The 20,859-nt window shown below is 51.8% G+C and overlaps 1 protein-coding gene across 1 annotated transcript in view; it reads left to right on the top strand.

Annotated features, from left to right (window-relative positions):
- Positions 1–1,441: 1,441 nt before the first annotated feature.
- The window catches only part of PEBP4 (phosphatidylethanolamine-binding protein 4), a 222,212-nt gene continuing 202,794 nt past the window's right edge, over positions 1,442–20,859 (top strand). Inside the window, exons 1-3 of the mRNA XM_011968814.1 lie at positions 1,442–1,532; positions 1,635–1,771; positions 9,418–9,544. Coding sequence (XP_011824204.1) covers positions 1,641–1,771; positions 9,418–9,544 — 258 coding nt within the window. The 5' untranslated portion in view covers positions 1,442–1,532; positions 1,635–1,640. The remainder of the gene's footprint in view (positions 1,533–1,634; positions 1,772–9,417; positions 9,545–20,859) is intronic.

Below are 20,859 nucleotides of genomic sequence, written 5' to 3'. Positions count from 1 at the left end.
CCTTCTGGCAGCATCTCCTTGACTGTGGCTGTCCTGTGAGCTGTATACAGACAAGGCCATGCTCAACCTATACCCCAGGGCCTAACATGGGGCAAGCACATGGGAGGTGCTTAATGCCTATAAGTGAAGTGGGTTGCAAAGGAATGAATGAATGGATGGATCTGTGAGAGAATACTTACACTATTCATAAATTATTGAGCATTTACTATGTTCCAGGCTCCTTACTGAGGGCTTAACCTGGTTGATTTCATTCTCACAATGATCTTGTGAGGAGGCTACCATTCAACTCTGTCCAGTAGGGGAGGTCTTGGGAATACGTTTTCTGGTTGGGGGCAAGGGGAGTGCTGGTTGTATTTCAGGGAGCTTAATGATAGAGAAATGTGTTTAATATGTAGCCCCAAAGGGGGGCTTTTTGCTACAGGTTGGGATCCTGGAGGCAGGAATTAAACCAGAAAGCAGACTATGCTAAAAGTAGTTTCTCTAAAGATCTAGCTGCGTGTACTTTACAGCAATGATCTCATATTCCTTAGCAAGGCACCACAGTGACAGCAATTATTTTACTTGTTTGTGAAAAGGAAAAGTGGTGTGTTCTAGGGAGACACAGTGGCCTCCCCAGCATCCAGAGAGAGCTCAGAGCAGAAGCCAGGAGTCCTGAGTTGCTGGCATGTCTCTCCTACCCCCTCCTCTGAGAAGCAGAGAGCAGAGAGCAGAGCTATTGGAAAGGCTGTGGCAAGCCGCCTTTGTTCTTCTCCTTGCCCACTCAGGCTCTAACCAGAGTCCCACATGCACCTGGTGGCAGGACTGTTCCCTAAGGGAATGCAGGCAACAGTCCCTGGCTCCCCTTCTTCCCGGTGCAGCACTGGGGCAGACCACCCCTTTCTGAGCCCCAAGCAGCTCCCCAGACCTCCTTCTCCAGAGACGATTATTTTGGGAGAGTGCTGAGTTCAGCACAGCTGCAAGGTGCAGACAGACGCACCCTTCTGTCCTCAGCTGGCCCTTCGGAGCTGGCCTTGGGCTAGGGTGCGCCTGCCTAAACCCAAGTCCCTGCAGCAGTCCCTCCTACACAGGGTTACTGTGTCCAAGCACCTCCACCTTGGGGAAGCTCACAGGCTGTGGAGACAGGTGGAAGAATGGGGGCTAGGAGAGGCAGAGCCAGTCTGAGGGCACAGCCCAACTCCTAGCCCTGAGCCTGGGGTCACCAGCTTCCCAGGGCTTGCCTTACAGCCAAGGGGCAGGCTGGCCTTCGGCCAGCTGACCATCCCCAGGCCAAGAGCAGGGAGTGGATGAGGAGCTGAACTGAGAAGCTTATATAAGCACTTCTACTTTGCAGCCTGCTGTCTGCCCTGGCAGCCAGGACAAGAGTGACAACAAAGCTGTGTCCTGCCAGGGGGAGGGGCCTCTGCCAGGAATGTACATTGAGTCCAACTTGGAGGAGGCCCAGGTCCTCCCAAAGTACTTGTGTCCGGGTGGTGGACTGGATTAGCCGCGGAGCCCTGAAAGCTGCCTGCCTTTCTCCCTGTGCTTAACCAGAGGTCTCTCTCCTGCCAAGTGGGCCCCTGGGGTGGGGGGCACAGGTAGTTGGCAGGAAATGCCCTGTAGGGGATCCAGCTGCTCTAAAGCTCCTTCTGTTCCAGGTGCCCATGGGTTGGACAATGAGGCTGGTCACAGCAGCCCTGTTACTGGGTCTCGTGATGGTGATCACTGGAGACGAGGACAAGAACAATCCGTGTGCCCAAGAAGCCCTCTTGGACGAGGACGCCCTTGTGTGCCAGTAAGTCAGGGCAGGCTTGGAGGCGGGAGGCACAGAGGCTGCCAGGCAGGTGGATCGCAGGGAGGGGTATTTCCAAAACCAAGGAGCACCATCTCCTGAGCCTGATTTTATGGGGAAGACAGAACACACGTCAGGTCTGGAGACCACCTTGATGGAGGATGGCACTGAGAAAGGGACTTAGAAACAGACTCCTTCCTGCCTTCCAGAATGCACCTCTCCCAGGACCAGGAGGGCTGTGTATATGGTTGGCTCTGCTTGGGCCCTCCAAACCTGGGGGGTCTTGGCGGGGGCAGGAGGCTGAGACCCTCAGAGAGAGACCCAGAGAGAGAGACCATCCCTCCCTATAGCCTGAATGCCCCCTCTCCACAGAACCCCGACCAAGAGGCGTTTTAATGAAAGGTGTGTGATTAGACCCTTCCTGTGTGAGAGGTGTTTTTCAACGATGGGACCCAGGAGTGTTTGTGCAGGGGCCCTTTAGGGATCATGGCACCGGGTGGAGTTGGGTGATGAGGCTGGCTCCTTCCCTTCCAAGGGCACAAGCTGCTTCTACTTTGGGTAAGCTGGAAAGCCTGGCGTTCGACTCTCTCCTCACTGACTCTGCCGGTTAGAAAGCAAGCCTTCATTTATCTGGACTTGTGGGTCATCCTGAGGACTCTCCGGGCCAAATTGTTGCCAAACCTCCCTGCCAGTTTAGTGACTGAGGAGGGGGACACCCCGCTGAGCCCATGTGTGAGAAATGGGACAGGAGGAAAAAGAACTTTGACGACCTACTCTCTTCTTCTTTTTTTTTTTTTTTGAGACGGAGTCTGGCTCTGTCGCCCAGGCTGGAGTGCAGTGGCAGGATCGCAGCTCACTGCAAGCTCCGCCTCTCGGGTTTCCGCCATTCTCCTGCCTCAGCCTCCCGAGTAGCTGGGACTATAGGCGCCCGCCACCACGCCCGGCTAGTTTTTTGTATTTTTAAAGTAGAGACGGGATTTCACCGTGTTAGCCAGGATGGTCTCGATCTCCTGACCTCGTGATTCGCCCATCTCGGCCTCCCAAAGTGCTGGGATTACACTCTCTTCTGTACCTTTGAATTTTCACAAACATTACTGTTCATGAAAATATGTTTGTTTTTCTTTTTTATTTTATTTAAAACATTTTTGACAAATATTACTTTTAGAACCATAAATACACGTCTTCTCTTAAAGTTATGTAGTTGAATCCTTCTTAAAAAGTAACATTTTGGTTGGATTCAGTGGCTCACATGTGTAATCCCAGCACTTTGGGAGGCCAAAGTGGAGGATCACTTGAGCCTAGGAGTTTGAGACCAGCCTGGGCAACATAGAGAGACTCTGTCTCTACAAAACAGTTTAAAAACTAGCCAGGCATGGTGATGCACACCTGTAGTCCCAGCTACTCAAGAGGTTGAGGTGGGAAGATCGCTTCAACCCAGGAGGTCAATGCTGTTCTGAGCCATGATTGCACCACTGCATTCCAGCCTGGGCAACAGCCAGACCCTGCCTCAAAAAAAAAAAAAAAAAAAGTAACAAACTTTGCTCATGTCAGTACATTTTGAAAAATCTTGTTAAACAGTTCTGGGTGTAGACCGGGCACGGTGGCTCACGCCTGTAATCCCAGCACTTTGAGAGGCTGAGGCAGGCAGATCACGAGGTCAGGAGTTTGAGACCAGTCTGACTGACACAGTGAAACCCCGTCTCTACTAAAAACAAAAAAATTAGCCGGGCATGGTGGTGCACGCCTGTAATCCCAGCTACCCAGGAGGCTGAGGCAGAAGAATCCCTTGAACCTGGGAGGCGGAGGTTGCAGTGAGCCAAGATTGCGCCACTGCACTCTAGCCTGGGCAACAGACTAAGACTCTATCTCAAAAAACAAACAGTTCTGGGTGAAGTTTTCATGTGGAAGGAGGAAGAGAAACATGGTTGCCTCTCACAAGTGGGATCTAATTTTCTAGGTGTTCTGCTGAGTGAGCCAAGGGGCTGGCAGGCTTCTCGCTCTGAGCAGTGCAAGGTCAACACCCTCATAAGCAGGAGAGGTCAGCTGGACCAGGGTAGAGCAGGCCTGGGCTGTGATAATGGCCCCTTAAGGAGGACCTCAGTGGTTCCTGGTGTTTCCCACACTGTGGGAAATTAGGATGTCTGTAGGGTTGCTGGAGGTGACCAGCCTGAGGCTCTGGGTGCCCTAGGCTCTGCCCTGCCAAGGTCACATCTTGGTACCCTGGTGACCCATGCATGGGGGCACACATGGGAAGTCCCAGGGCACCTTCTGTGTCCCAGGTTCTCTGCTGGTGCTTGGACTCCTTGACTTCTCTCACTGTCAGTGATGAACCTACAGAGTCTATGTTAGCACCCCCATTTTGCAGATGAAGAGTCCCCAGAGATTAAGAAATCTGCCCACAGTGTTTACATAGCTTAAAAGTGGCAGAGCCAAGATCTAGTGCCCTTGTCTGACTCCACACTCATGCTCTTTCCCTATCTGCTTCTGCTGACGACCTTCACCCCGGGTCCAGGGCTCCCTAACTCGAGTCAGGGGGAGCCATTCTCAGGACTCCCGGAATACGCCAGCAGGTCCCCAGTTTGAGAAACAGATTTATGACCCTAAGGTTGCATGCCAGGAAGATGTCTTTTGATTTCAAGCCATCATCGTGAAAGAGGAGATTTGTCTTTATTGCCATAGAAGTTTTTGTTTGGAAGAGATCATCATGAGTGATGATGAAATGAAAATACGCCAAGGACAGATAGGACCCCTGAGGAGACAGCAGGACCTCCTGCACTGACGCCCACCTCAAGATCCCCACTCAGCTCAGGCTCTGACCTTGGCAAGAGATCCCCCAGAGAAGGCACTCCTCTCGTGGGCATTTGGAGTCTGCCAGGGAACTCTTAAAGATTGGACTCAATGCCTAAAAGTATTCATCTATACGGGAGGAATTTTATGTACTGTGACAAGCAGTGAGACATTGTTAAGAGAAAAGCTTCTCGGGAATCGGACCTTCCCTGCTTCTGAGATAGCCCAGACTAGACCAGCAAAACCACAGAGAGTCCCAACCCTGGGCTCAGTTGTGGAATTGAAAGAACTGTGATCCTCCAGCCCTGCAGCCGGGAGGTGAATCCACTCAACAAAGCCCTCCTGCTGCCATCCGGTCAGCCCTGCGAGCTCCCCTGGGGATGGCAGCTGCTGCTCAAAGCGTCCTGCTTTTTGGTGTTGAAAAGCTCCGTTCTTCAGAACATGCATTCTTATCCCAAGGCCCTGTTGCTCTTCTTGAACATCAACCCACCTTTTCCAGTGCAGATCCAGGAGGTGACACACAGTCTATTTTCTCATCTTCTTTGTGGTCATTCATGTGTGTGGTGACAGATGCCATGCCCTGCCCCTTCATCCCCAGCTCCCCCCAACCTGGGCAGTCATCCCCAGTCCTTCAGTCTCTCTCAGGGGCCTTGGTTTCTCTTCTCTTTAAATACATTTCTTTCAGAGACAGAGTCTTGCTCTGTCACTTTGGCTGGAGGGCAGTGACCTGATCATAGCTCACTGCAGCCTTGAACACCTGGGCTTGAGCAATCCTCCTGCCTCAGTGTCCTGAGTAGCTGGGACTACAGGTGCATGCCACCACGCCCGGCTAAGTTTCTTATTTTTCATAGAGTTGGGAGTCTCCCTATGTTGTCCAGGCTGGTCTCAAACTCCTGGGCTCAAGCAATCCTGCCGCCTCAGCCTCCCAAAGTGCTGGGATTACGGGGCATGCACTGCTGGATACAGTGGCTCACGTGTGTAATCCCAGCACTTTGGGAGGCCAAGGTGGAGGATCACTTGAGCCTAGGAGTTTGAGACCAGTCTGGGCAACAAAGAGAGACTCTGTCTCTACAAAACAGTTTAAAAACTAGCTTGCTGCTTTTCAAGTGGGGTGACCCACGCTTTCACAGTTTCCCTCTTCAAGGCAGCCTCATATGCCATGTGCCTTTTTGTCATCCTCACTGCCTTAGTCTGTTCAGCTACTGTAACAAAATACCTTAGACTAGGTCATTTCTAAACAGCAGGAATGTATTACTCACAACTCTAGAGGCTGAGAAGCGCCAAAATCAAGGTGCTACTGGATTCAGTGCGTGGTGCGAGCTTGCTCTCTGCTTCAAAGACGGCACCTTCTTGCTGCGACTTCACCTGGTGGAAGGGAAGGGTAGCTCCCTTCAGCCTCTTTTATGAGAGTGCCTTTTATAAGGGTGACTTAATCACCTCTTCCAGGTCCCGCTTGTTAATACCATCACACTGAGGATTAAATTCCAGCATATAAACTTTGAGGAGACACCAACACTCAGGCAATAGCACTCACTGAGGGGCAGCTGAAATTCTAAGCCCTTCATACAGGCACAGCTGAGAAGCCATGTTTTGAGAGACAGGGTCTCACTCTGCCACCCTCTGTCACCTAGGCTGGAATACAGTAGCAGGATCATGGCTCACTGCAACCTTGACCTCCCAGACTCAAGCAATCCTCCCACCTCAGCCTCCCATATAGCTGGGACTACAGATGCGTACCACCACACTTGGCTAATTTTTTCTATGTTTTATAGAGACAGGATCTCACTACATTGCCCACGCTGGTCTCTAACTCCTGGGCTCAAGTGATCATCTCACCTCAGCCTCCCAAAGTGCTGGGATTACAGGCTTGAGCCACCACGACCAGCCCTTGTGATCTAATTCTTGCCATGACAGAGACTCACATGACCACCTAGCTCAAACTGAAGCCTGGAGGAATGAAATAGCTCACTAGGGAAAATGTGTGGTGCAGGGAAGAAAGTGCAGCCAAGCCCACTGTACTCGTTCCCTGTTGTACACAACAGATCACTCCAACACGCAGCAGCTGCAAATAGGTGTTGTCCTGCAGTTTCTCAGTTACTCATCTGGAGATGGGAATAGTGTTAAGAGCTGCCTCAAGATATGGTTGCATGAAATTAAATCCTACATATGTGATGTCCCTGATCTATTGGGGTGGCCCAGTAAAAGTCATGCCCTTCGTCCCCAGTCCCTTATGTAGCGTTAGTTCATGGCAAAGCTCGGGCCAGGGCCCCTGATCTTTTCACTCCACTCCCCAGGGTGCCTCCAAGTCTTGTCATGGAGATCAGGAGATCCCCAAACTCTCCGGATGGAAATTAGAATGAATTCCATGCCAGGTAAACCACAAGCAGCAAGGGCACACAGGAAGGTGGCACCTTTGAGGCTTTCTGGCTTTAATGCAAGTTGTTTGTTTTTGAGATAGAGTCTTGCCCTGTCACCCAGGCTGGAGTGCAGTGATGCAGTCATGGTTCACTGCAGCCTCTACTTCCTGGGCTCAAGTGATCCTTCCACTTCAGCCTCCCAAGTAACAGGGACTATAGGCACGCACCACCCTGCTTGTTTTTTTTTTTTTTTTTTTTTTAATTTTTGGTGGAAACAGGGTCTCACTATGCTGCCTAGGCTGATCTCAAATTCCTGGGCTCAAGCGATGCTCCCACCCCAGCCTCTCAAAGAGCTGAGATTATGGGCATGAGCCACCGTGCCTGGCCTTGAATGCAAATTTTAAAGTATATTTTCTCACTAACTTTAATTTTTGATTCAGCTCACCTCAGGTTTGTCCAGATCATCTTGTAACTCGATTTGATAATCAGAATTGTTGATCACCAGCTCTGTGCCATCTGCAGATCAAATAGATTTCTCTCTGTGTCCTTCTCTAAGCCTTTGCTAAAGCAGCTGAGCCGGGCAGAGGCCTGCACACGCCTCTTTCCTGTCATCCTAGGTGGGGCAACATGCTATCTTCAAACGCTGGCCTGGCAGTGCCCTATGGGTGTGAAGAGAGGAGCAGGGACACGACCCAATCCCTGGTTCGCTGGCATGTGCCCTGTCCTTCAGGGCACTCTGTGGCTGTGCACCCCCCTCACCAAATGACGATTTGCCGATTTTGCTTCTTTGATTCTTTTGATATTTACAACAATTCCACTCTGATAAAAAGGGGAGAGGGGTTGTGGGCATGAGGGCGTCCCTCCACCCTCAGTTTCCCTCCTCCCTGCCTCTCGTTTTCCCTTGCTGTGCTGCTTGCTGTCTGTCTCTCTGCCCTTGGAGGGTCCCCTCTCTGCCTCGCATCTCGCTAGCTGCAGCAGCAAGGAGTTGCAGCAGAAACAAACCAAATGGTCCTTAAGATGATGCTAGGAAGATAAAACTGGTCCCCTAAAACTTCCCCAAAAGCTGTGAAAATCTTGCCATCCACCTAGAATTGCTGTAAGTGTGCAAAGAGTTAGAAGACACAGATTTGCTCAGCAAGACCTTGACTCGTCCTGCTTCCACCCTCTGAGACCAGAGTACCTGACTTCTGGTATTGGGGGTGCTGGCCCGCTGAAGTGTCCTGGTCCGCGGCTGCCAGGTGCTGGGGGCTCAGCTAAGGCTGGAATTCAGGAGCCACTGAAAGAGTAGGAGGTGGAAGGTGGGAGGGGGAATGCAGGGCTACCCACCAGGAAGCTGCTCTTGGCCTATTCCCAGGCCCCAGCTTCAGGGAGCTCTCCCTCCAGAACTGTTCTCCAAATTACATCCTGACAGGGTCCCCTGAGGCATCACCTGCAGCAAGGCACTGTGGACAGCTGTGGGTGGCTACTGGCAGGCTGTAGAGCAGCTTAGCCATGCAAGGCTGTTAGGAAAGGCTGGGGACCTGCAACACCCACTCCATACCCACACCCCTTCTCTCTCAGTGATGCCTTAACCCACATCAACCCTACAGAGGCCTTGGGTTGTGGAGATAAAATGTAATAGAAGGGCAAGCAAAAACAGTTTTTAAAAATGTCTTTGAAAAATCTTACCTGCATTTCTGAGTTTCAAATATAAGCATGCACTGAAGGCCAGCCTGGCATAGTCATGGCCCGGCCTGCCGTGCCCTGCCCTGCAGACTCTGTCGCTTTGCTCTGCATCATATTTTCTTCCCTTCCAGGAAGCCACATTCTCAGAACGCAGGTGCTGTTCGGGCCCTTCTTCTCAGGGAGCAAATAGATGAACCAGTTCATTCATACTCACACTCTTAGTGAGCCAATGTTTTACCCCCTGAGGGATGTTTGCATTTTGAAATGGAACCTAGGCTATGGTCAATGCTTAACCCAAAGAAGCCAATTCTTCACCTAATGGCAGGATTTCAGGCATGGGGAGCTCTTGATTGTTTAGGGGAGAGAGAACGTCTTTGCCCTTGAAGGAAGGTATGCTGACTTGCTAAGCCTTTCTTTCTGTAATAAGAATGTTTCTGAAAAGCAATCTATAGGTACTGTTTTTATAAACTCAATCCTACTTTAAAGACACTAAGTTTGCCTGAGGATATCTATTCTTTTAGGGAAGTAAACACTGATGATAATTAATATTACACTTTCTGATGACTTACAACATGCCAGGTTCTGTTCTGACCAGTGACCTCGATTTTACTCCTCACACTGACTCCATGAGGGAGGAATTATTAGCATCCTCAGTTTACAGATGAGGAAACTGAGGCACAAGGAGGTCAAGTAACTCTTGGGCCACACAACTAGTTAGTGGCAGGTTTGGGATTTAATCCCATTTCACTTTACATTCCCAATAGTGCTAGACTGAAGCCTTGGGAACCCCAGGCTCCCCTAAAACCCTGACACAGGGCAACCTCCCTCTTCTCTTCACAGGGGCCTTGAAGTTTTCTACCCAGAGTTGGGGAACATTGGCTGCAAGGTTGTTCCTGATTGTAACAACTACAGACAGAAGATCACCTCCTGGATGGCGCCGATAGTCAAGTTCCCGGGGGCCGTGGAAGTGAGTGAGCAGGGCTGTGTTAAAGCAGGGTGGGGGAGAGTGGGGGGTCTTAATGTTCCTACAGGCTTGCTCATCTGGGTGACTTGAAGCTGCATGCAGAGCCATCTGGGTTGGGTCTGGTGGCAGCAGATGGCTGTTGACATAAAGTTGTGCCTTCCTTAGAGTGGACTTGAGGAGAAGGCTGGGGGCCGGTGGGAGGGCTGCACACTGGAAACTGGTGATGGTTGAGGCCACTCTGCCCAGGCCTCCTCCTGCTCCCCTGCTCTGGGAGCTCCTTGGCTGCCCCTGAGATCTGGGTCCCCGAGCCTGGTGGAGACCAGCTGGTGTGTGCTTTGGAGTTGGCAGCTAAGTGGAAGAAGGGGTGGTATGGGAGCAGTCCTCTCCCAAGGTGCGGGGTGTCTGGGTCTTCAGATGACTTCTGGGCTGGAGAGAAGCTGGTATTTACCAGGACAGGCAGAGGTCAGTGCATCCTGACGCTTTGTTGTCGCAACATGAGACACGCTCTTCTTTTGCCCAAAGTTGTGTGAAAGAAGAACAAAGCATTTTAGGAATTGGAAATAACTATTTTAGTGGGCAGTGATTAGTACTATTCTGGAAGCTTTCCTTGCGGGGTCTAGGAAGCCTGGGGAAGAGTCACAGAAGTGGGAAATGGGTCTGCGGAGTGTGTTTTGGGGGAGCTGATCTGGCCTTCTGGTCTCCGCTTCTTTATTTCTTGACTCCTGGGCCAGACTGAGCTCCCAGAGTGTCAAGGGTGGAGACTGGCCTCTTCTCTGCTGTGTTTTAGAAGGAGGTGCTGGTGCCAATCTAGGCAGGACTCGGGTCACAAATGTGTGGAGATGGAAGGGTCATGGCTGGGATGTGACCAAGTACACACATCAAGGCTGACCTTCTGGTCCCTTCTGAGCAGCGTGGCAGAGAGCGGCCAGAAGGGGTTTTTCCTTCCCCGCAGTGCTGCCTTGGTTAGACCTCATGCAGTCAGCTAAGCCCAGCAGGACAATAAGCGCCGGAGGGCGGCAGCACACAGGACAATAAGCGCCGGAGGGCGGCAGCACACAGGTTACTCCAATGCGGCGGATAGACTCTTCTCTTCCTTGAAGCATTTTTCGCTATCAGAGAGCAAATAGATTGTTAAGAGGCTGCTATCATGAAGCTTTGATAGGTTGTCTTCTTTGCAAACCTGACAAACACCCTTTCCTTTGGGAAGACGAGCAATAAAGCACACATGTACTTTATTGCAATGTACACACACATTTGCATGCACACACATGTGCACACAACATCAGCCTTCCTCCCTGGAAACCCTTGGACCGGGCATACCTGTGGACAGCCAAGAGGAGCAGAGAAAGGAAGGCTGCTGATTGTGACTCCTGGGATGGGAGGCGCAGGGCCACAGAGGCCGGGCAGGAGCCCAGTCTCTTAGAGGAGTATATGCCACTCTGTGGGACAGGACTCCTGGCTTCACCATCCATTCACGTCTCTTGGGGTTTGTCCCTTATATAGTGAGGTTCAGTCAGATGCTTTCACCGGCCAGAGACAATCCCAAGGGGATTCTCCCAAAGGGCTCCCTTCTGCGTGCTGATGATGCTGCAGACATCCACTAGATGGCGGTGTAGACTTTTCTGAGCACCTGGTGTCCTTCAGAGCAGGGATTTGAAGCCTGTTGGGAAAGTCTTTGGTTTGATTTGGTTTTGTCGCCCTGGTTTATCAGCACATAACACAAAGACGACATCACCCCGCCACATCCTGAAGTCTTGCACTGTTAAACCCATTCTGTCTCAGCCCAGGGGTGGGGTGGGGGGAAAACCGATGTGAAACGTAGAGATTTATGACGGACACAGAGCTGTGGTCAAGAAAGCCAGGGAGGGCGAAGATTTTACAAAGGAAGATTTGGTCGAAGGTGTGGGAAGAAGAAAAACATAGTATTCTACTACTATGGAACGATAGTTTATGGAAATGTAACAGACCTATGAGAAGGCAGATTCAGAGAGAGTTGCCAAAAGTGGTCATTGAGTGCCACCTTATTCCTGGGCACTACTCGGGCCTTTCATTTAATTCTGTTATTAAGTCTCCAAGTTAAGTATTTCTTTTGTCAAGACTGTTAGTGGCATGTGACAAAAAGTCATCTCAAATCGGTGTAAGCTGAAAAAGCGGGGGAAACTTATTGACTCACAAAACTGAAAACTCCAGGGATAACTTCAGGCAAGGCTGGATCCAGGTGCTCGTGTCACCAGGAATCTGTCTCTTGACTGTTTTTTTCTGTGCTGTTTTTATTTGTAAATAGACTCTTTCCTTGTGGTGACAAAGATGGCCCGAACAGCCTTAGGTTTGTGTTTGACCAGTTTGTCAATCCCAGTGGAAATAGGAATTTCCATCCATCAAAAGTCACAGGATTGGTCTCGCTTTGGTCTCGTGCCTATCCCTGAACCTAGCAGTGACCCTCTACAGCTCCCCTTAATCTACGAGGACTGAGAGCAGAGGAGGATGGTTGCCCTGAATGCGAGTCAAAGTGTGATTGATCAGATAAGGGTGAAAGGATGTTAGGTAGGAAATGCAGGGCAGGTCCTATGGAAGTGAGTAATCTGGCCAAGTACAGAGCTGAAAGGTTCCAGAGCCAGGGTCAAAGCCAGGTCTGCCCAACTCCACAGTGGCCAGTGGACCACTGGCAGGGGCTCCAAGGGAGACACCAGGGGGTGCTGGCACAGGCAGGGGTGGGCTGGCCAAAGGGAAGCTTTCCCCAGTTAGAATGGAAGAGGATGGGCAGGAAGGATAGTCCTTGTTAGGGAAGGTGGTAGTTGGAGCTTCGCTTAAGGGATAGGGCATGACTGGTGAGGCTGGAGGAGCAAGTGCTATCTGGATCCCTCAAGAAAAGGGTGCGGGGAGCCTGAGCGTTTAGGACAGAGAAGAGCATGGAGGTATTTCCTCTGGGCCCGACTGAGAAGGGCACGAGTTGGTGACTGAGAAGGGCACGAGTTGGTGACTGCTATGTGGGGATGGTGCGCTGCTTCCAAGGTGACTGAAGCAATGCCACCAAAGCGGTGACTGCCAGTGGACATGCCTGGGAACCCCCACCCCCACCTCCCAGCAAACTCCAAAGCCCTGGAAAGAGGGGTGTAGCTGCGCCTCTGTGCCCACCAGAGAGCTTCCTACCTCTATATTCTGGCATTGGCCACTTCCCCATCCTTGGCATCTTTGGACCCTGCTCCCGTCACAATGCTTCCTCCTCTAGGAAGCCTTCCCTGACTGCCTCCCTCTGGGCTCCACCTACATCCCTGGCTGATCTCTTCTTTCTCTGTGCTTTTAAAATGTCCCTACCCTCTAAACTGGGTTTTGACTTTCCTCTGTCTTGTGCTGTAGTTGCTCATTCCTATCTCTCAAAGCTTCAAGCACTTTGTAAGCTAGGAGAGAAAGACTGTGTGTTGATTTTGAGTCACCCGCGGGCCCCCCAGCACCTCAGATCCTATGCTGGCTGACTGGGTGACTAGGTGAGAGAGTGAACAGGTGAATGCATGCATGCATGCATGCATGAATGAATGCATGAATGAATGAATGAATGAATGGCAGGTGAGACAGCATGTCCTGGAGTGTCAGCTATGAGGTGTGTCAGCCTAACTGTTGGCCCTTTCAGCATCTGTTGGAGGAAAGCTGCTAAGCCTAGTGGACCCGGGATGGCAGGACTCTCTCCTCCCCCAGGGGGTGAGGTGTGAGCTGGGGGGTGGGTGGGGAAGCAGGCAGAGAAAGAGAGGAAGTCAGGCAGGTTCATGAGAAGGCAAAGTAGCACAGGAAAACGTGGCTGGCTCCCGTGCCAGCTATGACTGAGCGAGAGAGGTGTGGAAGTAAGAGGAAGCGTTTCTCCCCTGGCGCTCTGACAAACATGAAGAGGCAAACATTTAAAAATGCATCCTGTTCTCAAGCCAAGGAAAACTGAAAGGCCCCTGAGAAGCTTCTTGACTGGGGGCTTATTCTCCACCTTAAATTTCGCCAGCTGGAATCCTTTTGAAGTGCAGAAATTGCCTTTAAGTGGGGAATGTGCATTGCATTACAGGGAGGGAACAAAAGGCTGCCTCGTTCTGTCCCGCTGTCCCTCGAGTTTCCAATCAGGCTTGGCCCAGGCCCTATTTCTTCTCCTCACAAAGCAGGTGGCTCTGAGTGCCCTACCCACCTGGGCCAGCGCATTTCGTGCCAGCCCGGGCCTCTAGTCGCAGTCTCCCAGGGAGCACCTTCTCGCCTTCATTAGCCCACGGTAGAGACACAAGTTTCAACACAAATTTTCTAGAGGTCTGAAACTCTCCTCTCTGCAACAGACCTCAGAACTCACAGGTCCACCGCCCCCACCAACCCTTCTCTGTATACACAGAGCAGAAAAATGCAGGCTGCTGCAGTCACAAAACGATTAGCCGAGGAAGGACACAGGGCTCCCAACACCCACAGCAATTCTAGAAGAACAGCCCCTAATGGATGGAGCAGAGACGTTTGTCTGAGTAAAGAGAGGCCAACAGGCAGGCATTTCCAGTAGACACACGTGTGCCTACACGTGGAGGCGGTCAAGTGCAGGCCCACTGGCTCGGGGGACTGCAGCCACCTGGACTATTTGGTGTTAAGGATGTGAACCGATTCACTTCGTAAATATTGAACACACACTGTGCATCAGGCACCACGTTAGTGCTATTGATTCAGAGACGAAAGGCACTGTCACGGAGCTTGCAGTATAGACGGGGAGACAGAAAGGTAGCAGGCAAGCATGGGGACACAGGGTGTCAGTGAGCCAGGACCCGGCAAGGGACAGATGGGAGCCAGGATGGTGGGGTGAGGGATGAGGCTTGTGGTGGGGTAGGAGGTCGGGGCGGGCAGGGCAGGGGCACATCCGTAGTGGGGAGCCAAGAACTTCATGGCCCTGGTGTGGAGTTTAGAGTTTATCTTGAAGCTTGGCTGCTGGCTCAGGGAGGCGGGTTGCCGTTTGATTTTTAGGCTGGTAAATGTGATCAGATTTGCAATTTGGGAAGGTCACTCCAGCGGCAGGTGGAAGAATGGAAGAAAGGTAAGATTGAAGGCAGGATGCCCACCCTGCAACCTAGGTGATGGCATGGACCATGGGGTGGGTTTAAAAGATGTTAAGGACGTGGAACCCATAGAACTTGGGGACTGTGGGGATATTGGGGAGAAGGAGAGTCCAGATGACCCTCAGGTTTCTGTGATGGGCAGGCAAGTGGGTAACAGTGAGATTGGGTATATAATTTCTCATCTAAGACAGGACCCTTTTGAGAGTAAACGGGGGTGCTGTTAATAGTTATGCCAGGACAGTGGGTGTCATTGGGCATGGCACTGGCAAGCTGGGGTATATGTTAACTCTGATAATGGTGCCTTCACCAAGAAGGGGACACAGAGAAACACTGGGTTTACAGGGATGGCAGCCATTGGCACGACTTCTGCACAGAGACCCATAGAGTCTGAGGAGGCTGTAGCATCCAGAGCCTGAGAGGCGGGTCTACAATCTGACTTGAGAAGAGAAGGCAGGGCTGGGCGCCTGGGTCTGCATCCTCAGCGTTCCAGCAGGGGTGGACTCTGAGAGCAGGACAGGCTTACCTGCGAGGAGGCTCTGCCATGCTCAGCAGCAGCCAGCCAGAGAGGTCGGGTTAGCCCACAGGAAACGCACACATTGCCTTACCCCCGCCAGCCACTGGTTACCCGCGTGAGGGGACCGAGGAGTGAATGAGGAGTGGATCCCGTGGAATGGGCTACTCACACCACTGCTTTGCCAGGGGAGAAGAGATGCCTGGGAATATTTAAATGCTGGCAGGGGCTAGGTACAGTGACTCACGTCTCTAATCTCAGCACTTTGGGAGCCCAAGGCAGGAGGATTGCCTGAGGTCAGGAGTTAGAGACCCCATCTCTACAAAAAACAAAAAAGTTAGCCAGGCCTCGTGGTGGCTGATACCTGTAATCCCAGCACTTTAGGAGGCTGAGGTGGGCAGATCACTTGAAGTCAGGGGTTTAAGACCAGCCTGGCCAACATGGTGAAACCCCATTTCTACTAAAAATACAAAACTTAGCTGGGTGTGGTGGCGCATGCCTGTAATCCCAGGTACTCGGGAGGCTGAGACAGGAGAATAACTTGAACCCAGGAGGCAGAGGTTGCAGTGAGCCTAGATCGCGCCACTGTAATCCAGCCTGGGTGACAGAGCAAGACTCTGTCTCAAAAAAAAAAAAAAAAAAAAAGTAGCCAGGCCTGTAGTCCTAGGTACTGGGGAGGCTAAGGTGGGAAAATCGCTTGAACCCAGGGGTTCAAGGCTGCAGTAAGCTAAGGAGTTATGATTGTGCCACTGCACTCCAGCCTGGGCAACAGAGCAAGACCCCAACTCTAAATAAATAAGTAAATTCTGGCAGGAAGGAGCCAATAAAAGGGCAATGTTAAAATGTAGCAGAAGGAGGGGTTGAGGTGTCGACTGGCAATGCTCATTCCGAGGTGATAAACGGTACGGATGGTGGGGGTTAGAGAGGAGGAGATTTCAAAGGGTGTCCAGCTCCTTTGGAACCGATGAGACCTGGCCACTGACTGGAATTCAGGGGTGGGAGGTGCAGGAGATGCTTCTGAGGGAAGAGGAGGAGGAAGGGGATAGTGGGCAGGAGGGGTGCAGGCACGGCTGCAGGGGCTGGAGGGGGCTGCCCTATGCTTGCCATGGGAGCTGGAGCTCAGCCAGCTGAGTCCCTACTGCAGGGGGGAAGAGGCAATGTCATGAAATTGCAGCATGAAAGGACTTTGGGGCAGAGCGTGGGGAATGCTGATGTCATGGGCGTTGTAGAAGAGGTGAAGGGAAGAGGCAGGAATGGTGAGTGGGAGTCACCAGGCTCCACTGCTGGAAGAGGCTGCCATGGGGCCAGGCTGGGGAAGAGCCACTGGATCTGGATCATTCCAGGACTGTGGGCTGGGAGCAGAAGGTAAAGTCAGGACAGGGTAAGGGGCCACCCTGGGGAGATCACCAGTGCATCAAGTGAGGGTTTAGGGAAGAATTCATGAGATTCCACCGTATCTGGTGCCGAGCACCTAACTGGAGTTTCACGGATGGGATCGGTTGTCACTACCATAAAAAGAGATGGGTTTGTAGTCTGAAGGGCAGAAGACACAGAAGAAGAGTTGGACTTTCTGAGGTTCTAGGAGACCTGTGTGTGTTTGAGACCCAGAGGCAGAGGGAACAGGAGGCCGCTGAGGTTGTAAATGAAGGTCTCAGGTGCTAATAGGTGGAGCCAGGTCTAGGAAGGCAGGTGAGGTGAGCGCCCAGCACCCAGTCAAGGATGCATCAGGTCATCTTATCCTTTGTCCCTGGCTCCTTCAGTGCAAGTAGTCAAAGTGCTAAAATCACTCAGCTGTGTCCCACTCTAGCCCAGGTCGCCAGCCAGGTCATCCGGGGCTCCTCTGGGTACAACTGGACTGGGTGAAAGGGGAGCGAGGATTGTCAGCATTTCTAACCTTTGCAGTTAGATGTTCAGGTCGTAAAGACACTTGCTATGCAGGACTTCACAGGACCGATCCTCCTAGCAACATAGGGAGATGGACAGAGGGGGATTATCCCCTTGATGACAGACGGGGGTGCTGCCCACGGTCACGCTTGGCATAACTGGGAAGTGGGAGAACCAGCCCTGGATGGCAGGTTCCCTGATTTGCAGTCAGCTACCCTTTCACCTATGTAATTTTGCCTCTGGAATCCCCTGATTCCTGAAAACAGGCCTGTAAAGTTGACAGTGGACAGGGGGTGTCATTCATTCATTCATGTAAACAGTGGACAGGGGGTGTCATTCATTCATTCATGTATTCGCTGGAGCAGATCCGCATGGAGCTCCACTCTCTGCCCCTCTGCCAGACACTGTTCCGGGAGTGAGAGATACACACAGAACGCATCCCTGCCCTGCCTGTGATGGGCATCTTGCAATAGTGAGAATGTTCATTGTTGTTGTTATTACTTGTGTGTTATACACTTAATGGCTGAGGGAAACCGTAACAGAACGGCCACGTGCTCTGGCGACCGTCTTACTCAGGGCAGCTCCATTAGCAGGATTCCCAGTCTTGATCTTCACTCCCAGGGCTTGTTATCCTCGTGGCCTTCTCTGTCATTCCAGAACTTCCGGCCAGGCCTGAGCCTGCCCCCAGTAGCTTTTAATCAAACAGCACCCTCCCTCACCCAACCCGCCGCCCCCAGTCCAAAGGATCCTGCCGGCAGCTCAGGCGGGCAGGGTGCACGCGCAGCGACTGGGCAGCTGACGTCCGCTGAAAGCTCCCAATCAAGTGCTGAGGAAACAGGTTCCAGATGTTTCTCAGATCAAATACTCTTTCTTTGAAGAAACTGTGTGGGCTGATCTACCAAGGGGGCACATGGGACCTGAAAGGAGCACTCAGTGGATTTGCATCCTGGATTTTTTGGTTTTTTTTGTTGTTGTTTTAAGGGCACTGAACAAGCGTCTGTGTAGCGCTCTTCACATGTTTGGGATCTGTTCACAGCGGTATGTTGGGAGTGTCAGCAAAGCCTTCTTGGATTTTAAAATAGCTGCCGGCCTTTGTCGGAGCCATTTACAAGGAAGAGCATTTTGAATGCTACAGGGACTTGTTGCCTGCTCTCACCGGGGAAAGAAGGTGGTGGCCTCAAAGGGAGTTTTTAGAAAGGTTTTGCAGATTTTTAGAAGAGCAATATCCTGTGTTATTTGTTAAAACTTGCAGGCTTGTGGGTGAGGGGCAGAGAGGAGGAGGTGGGTGGAGCTCCCAGCCCTGCAGTGGGGAACTGCCGCTGGGAGGAGGTGCCCACTGCAGTCCAAAACCCTCACTGCCTGGTGGGGAGGTGAGAACTGCCGGAGGAGGGGGCTGCAGCGGCTGCTGGGAGTTGGGCTGGCAGGGGCAGTTGTCATAGGATCCCAACTTTGAGGGCATCTCTCATTCTTCCAGGGACCAGCACACCCGTGACATGCTGGTCTCATGCTCACAGAGTCCACTAGACCCCAATCGTGGCCATGTGGGTGTCATGGCAGGCAGAGCAAGTATTAGTGTCTCCGTTTTACAGGTGAGGAGACAACAGATCAGGGAAAAATATTTATTTATTTTTAATAGACTTTATGTTTTAGAGCAGTGTTAGGTTCACAGCAAAATTGAACAGATGGTACCGAGAGTTCCCATGTACCCCTGCCCCCACACAGGCACAGCCTCCCCCACCCTCAGCACCCTCCACCAGAACGGTGCATTTGTTCTACTCCACGAACCTACGCTGACACATCACTATCACCCAAATCCATAGCTCACATTAGGGCTTACTCTGGGTGCTGCACCTCCTGTGGGTTTCTACAAATGCGTGATGGCATTATAGTATCATACAGAGTAGTTTCATTGCCCTGAAAATCCTCCGTGCTCCGCCTATTCATGCCTCCCTCCGACCTCTGGCAACCACTGGTCTTTTCACTGTCTCTGTAGTTTTGCCTTCTCCAGAATATCATACAGTTGGAATCATACAATATGTAGTCTTTTCAAATTAATAGAGAGCCTAGACTACCACCCAGGCCTCCTGACTTCCGTTCCAGCACCTTCTTCGCTATACAAGGGTTCCGTAACCCTGTCCATTTTTGCCAAGCCATTGGGCAGTTGCCCTGGGGCTAAGCTTCCCTTCTGAGAATTGTTCTTCCTTCACTGGGTGTTTCTAGCAAGGCTTCCAGGTGGATGGAGAACTGCCTACCTCTGCCCCTGGTAATACCTTCTGGGTTCTCACCGTTCATTTTCTCATTTGTCTCTCCAATGAGAACATAAACTCCTCGAGAGCAGAGACCTCTGTATGCTTGGGAGACCAGCAAGAAAATAGGCAGATCCCATGCAGGGAGATGCGTGCCGTGATATGGAGTGAGTGCAGGAGGCTGGGGGCTTGGTCTCTTGCTAACAATAGGGTAAGCTGTACAATTTTCAAAACACTTTCCCTATCATGACAGTCCTTTTTATTTGTAGCATGTCAGTGCTGTCATTTCACACCCCTTATCTCCAATCAGTCCTGAGAGGTGGGTCAGGCGGGTGTTGATCCCTGTCTGTGATGAGAAACCCAAGGTCCTTAGAGATAAAGCCACTCTCCCAAGATCAGCAGGAGAGCGCAGCTGGGCTGGCTCCGAACCTGGCACCCATCGGCGTGCTGCCTCAGCACCTCATTTGAGCCTCATTACAACCTGGCGGACATTAGTTTGCTCTAAAGTACAGATGTATTGCGTGGAGTGATGAGACTAGAGCCTGGATCCCCTGGCTCTAGCCCTTTCCCCAGCCACTCCAGCCCTCTGGTCCCCAATGTTTACTACATGGCGACATTTGCTGGCCATTCTCCACGTGGCCAGGCTCTGTGCTAAGCATTTGATGAACAGTATCACACTTAAGCCTGGCAGCCACCCAGCACAGAAGGCATGAATGCCCTCATTTCACAGATGAGGAAACTGAGGCACAGAAAAATTCCCACTGCTCATGAGCAATAAAGTCAGGATTTGAACCCAGGTCTGTGCAGCCTCCAAAGCTCCTGCCCCTAACCACTCCACAGCACTGCTTCTCAGTGGGTAGAGAGCAAGCTGCAGTACACACCAAACGTCCTGAGGTATTTCCAGGGACTACTCCAGGCCCAGGGAAGAAGCCAGCCACCTAAGTCGGTACAGAGAAGGAGTGGGTTGTGAGACTTCTCTGGTTCTGTCACCTCCCTTTACAAAAGGGCTAATGGTGGCGCAGCAACATCAAGTGATTGAGCCGAGGGAATGATGTGGGGGTATAGTGGTGTGCGCAAATCAGGGACCCTCATTTCTTTACTGCGGGTTAGGTCTGCACTGCTAACCTGAGACTGAGTGAGAAGAAGCCATTACACATTTGAACTCCCAGGTGCTGGCAATGCGGAGGGTTTGTGCCATGGCCCAGTGTAGAGCCGCAGAGGGTGGGGTAGGGAGGAGGACCCTGGACCAACGTCTTAGGTGTGGCTCCCTCGCTGGCGGGTAGGCGGAGATCGCCCTCTATCTCCTGGGGCTGCAATGGAAAGAGCCGACACCAGGGGGAGATAGGTGACCGTCATCCGCCCCAGGAACCTGAGGGCTGGCTGAATGGCTGGGGCCACTGATGCAGGAAGGCATTGCAGAGGGCAGGTCACCCAGGAGTGAAAAAATAGAGGATGCCTGATTTGGGTTGGGTGGGCTCATCTCTCTCTGCAACCCCTGCCCCGTCTCTCTTGGCCACTTGGTTGTGGAAATGCCCTTCTGCCATTAAAATGGAAATATCCCTGGGATGCAATGCTTTAAACCTCAGCCGCTAACTGGAAGTGCCTTCCAGGGTCAAG

The sequence above is a fragment of the Mandrillus leucophaeus genome, unplaced genomic scaffold (assembly GCF_000951045.1).
Source record: "Mandrillus leucophaeus isolate KB7577 unplaced genomic scaffold, Mleu.le_1.0 Scaffold86, whole genome shotgun sequence".
Classification (NCBI taxonomy): Eukaryota; Metazoa; Chordata; class Mammalia; order Primates; family Cercopithecidae; genus Mandrillus; species Mandrillus leucophaeus.
Note: the sequence above shows the minus strand (reverse complement) of the source record. Positions and strands in the feature narration are given on the sequence as shown.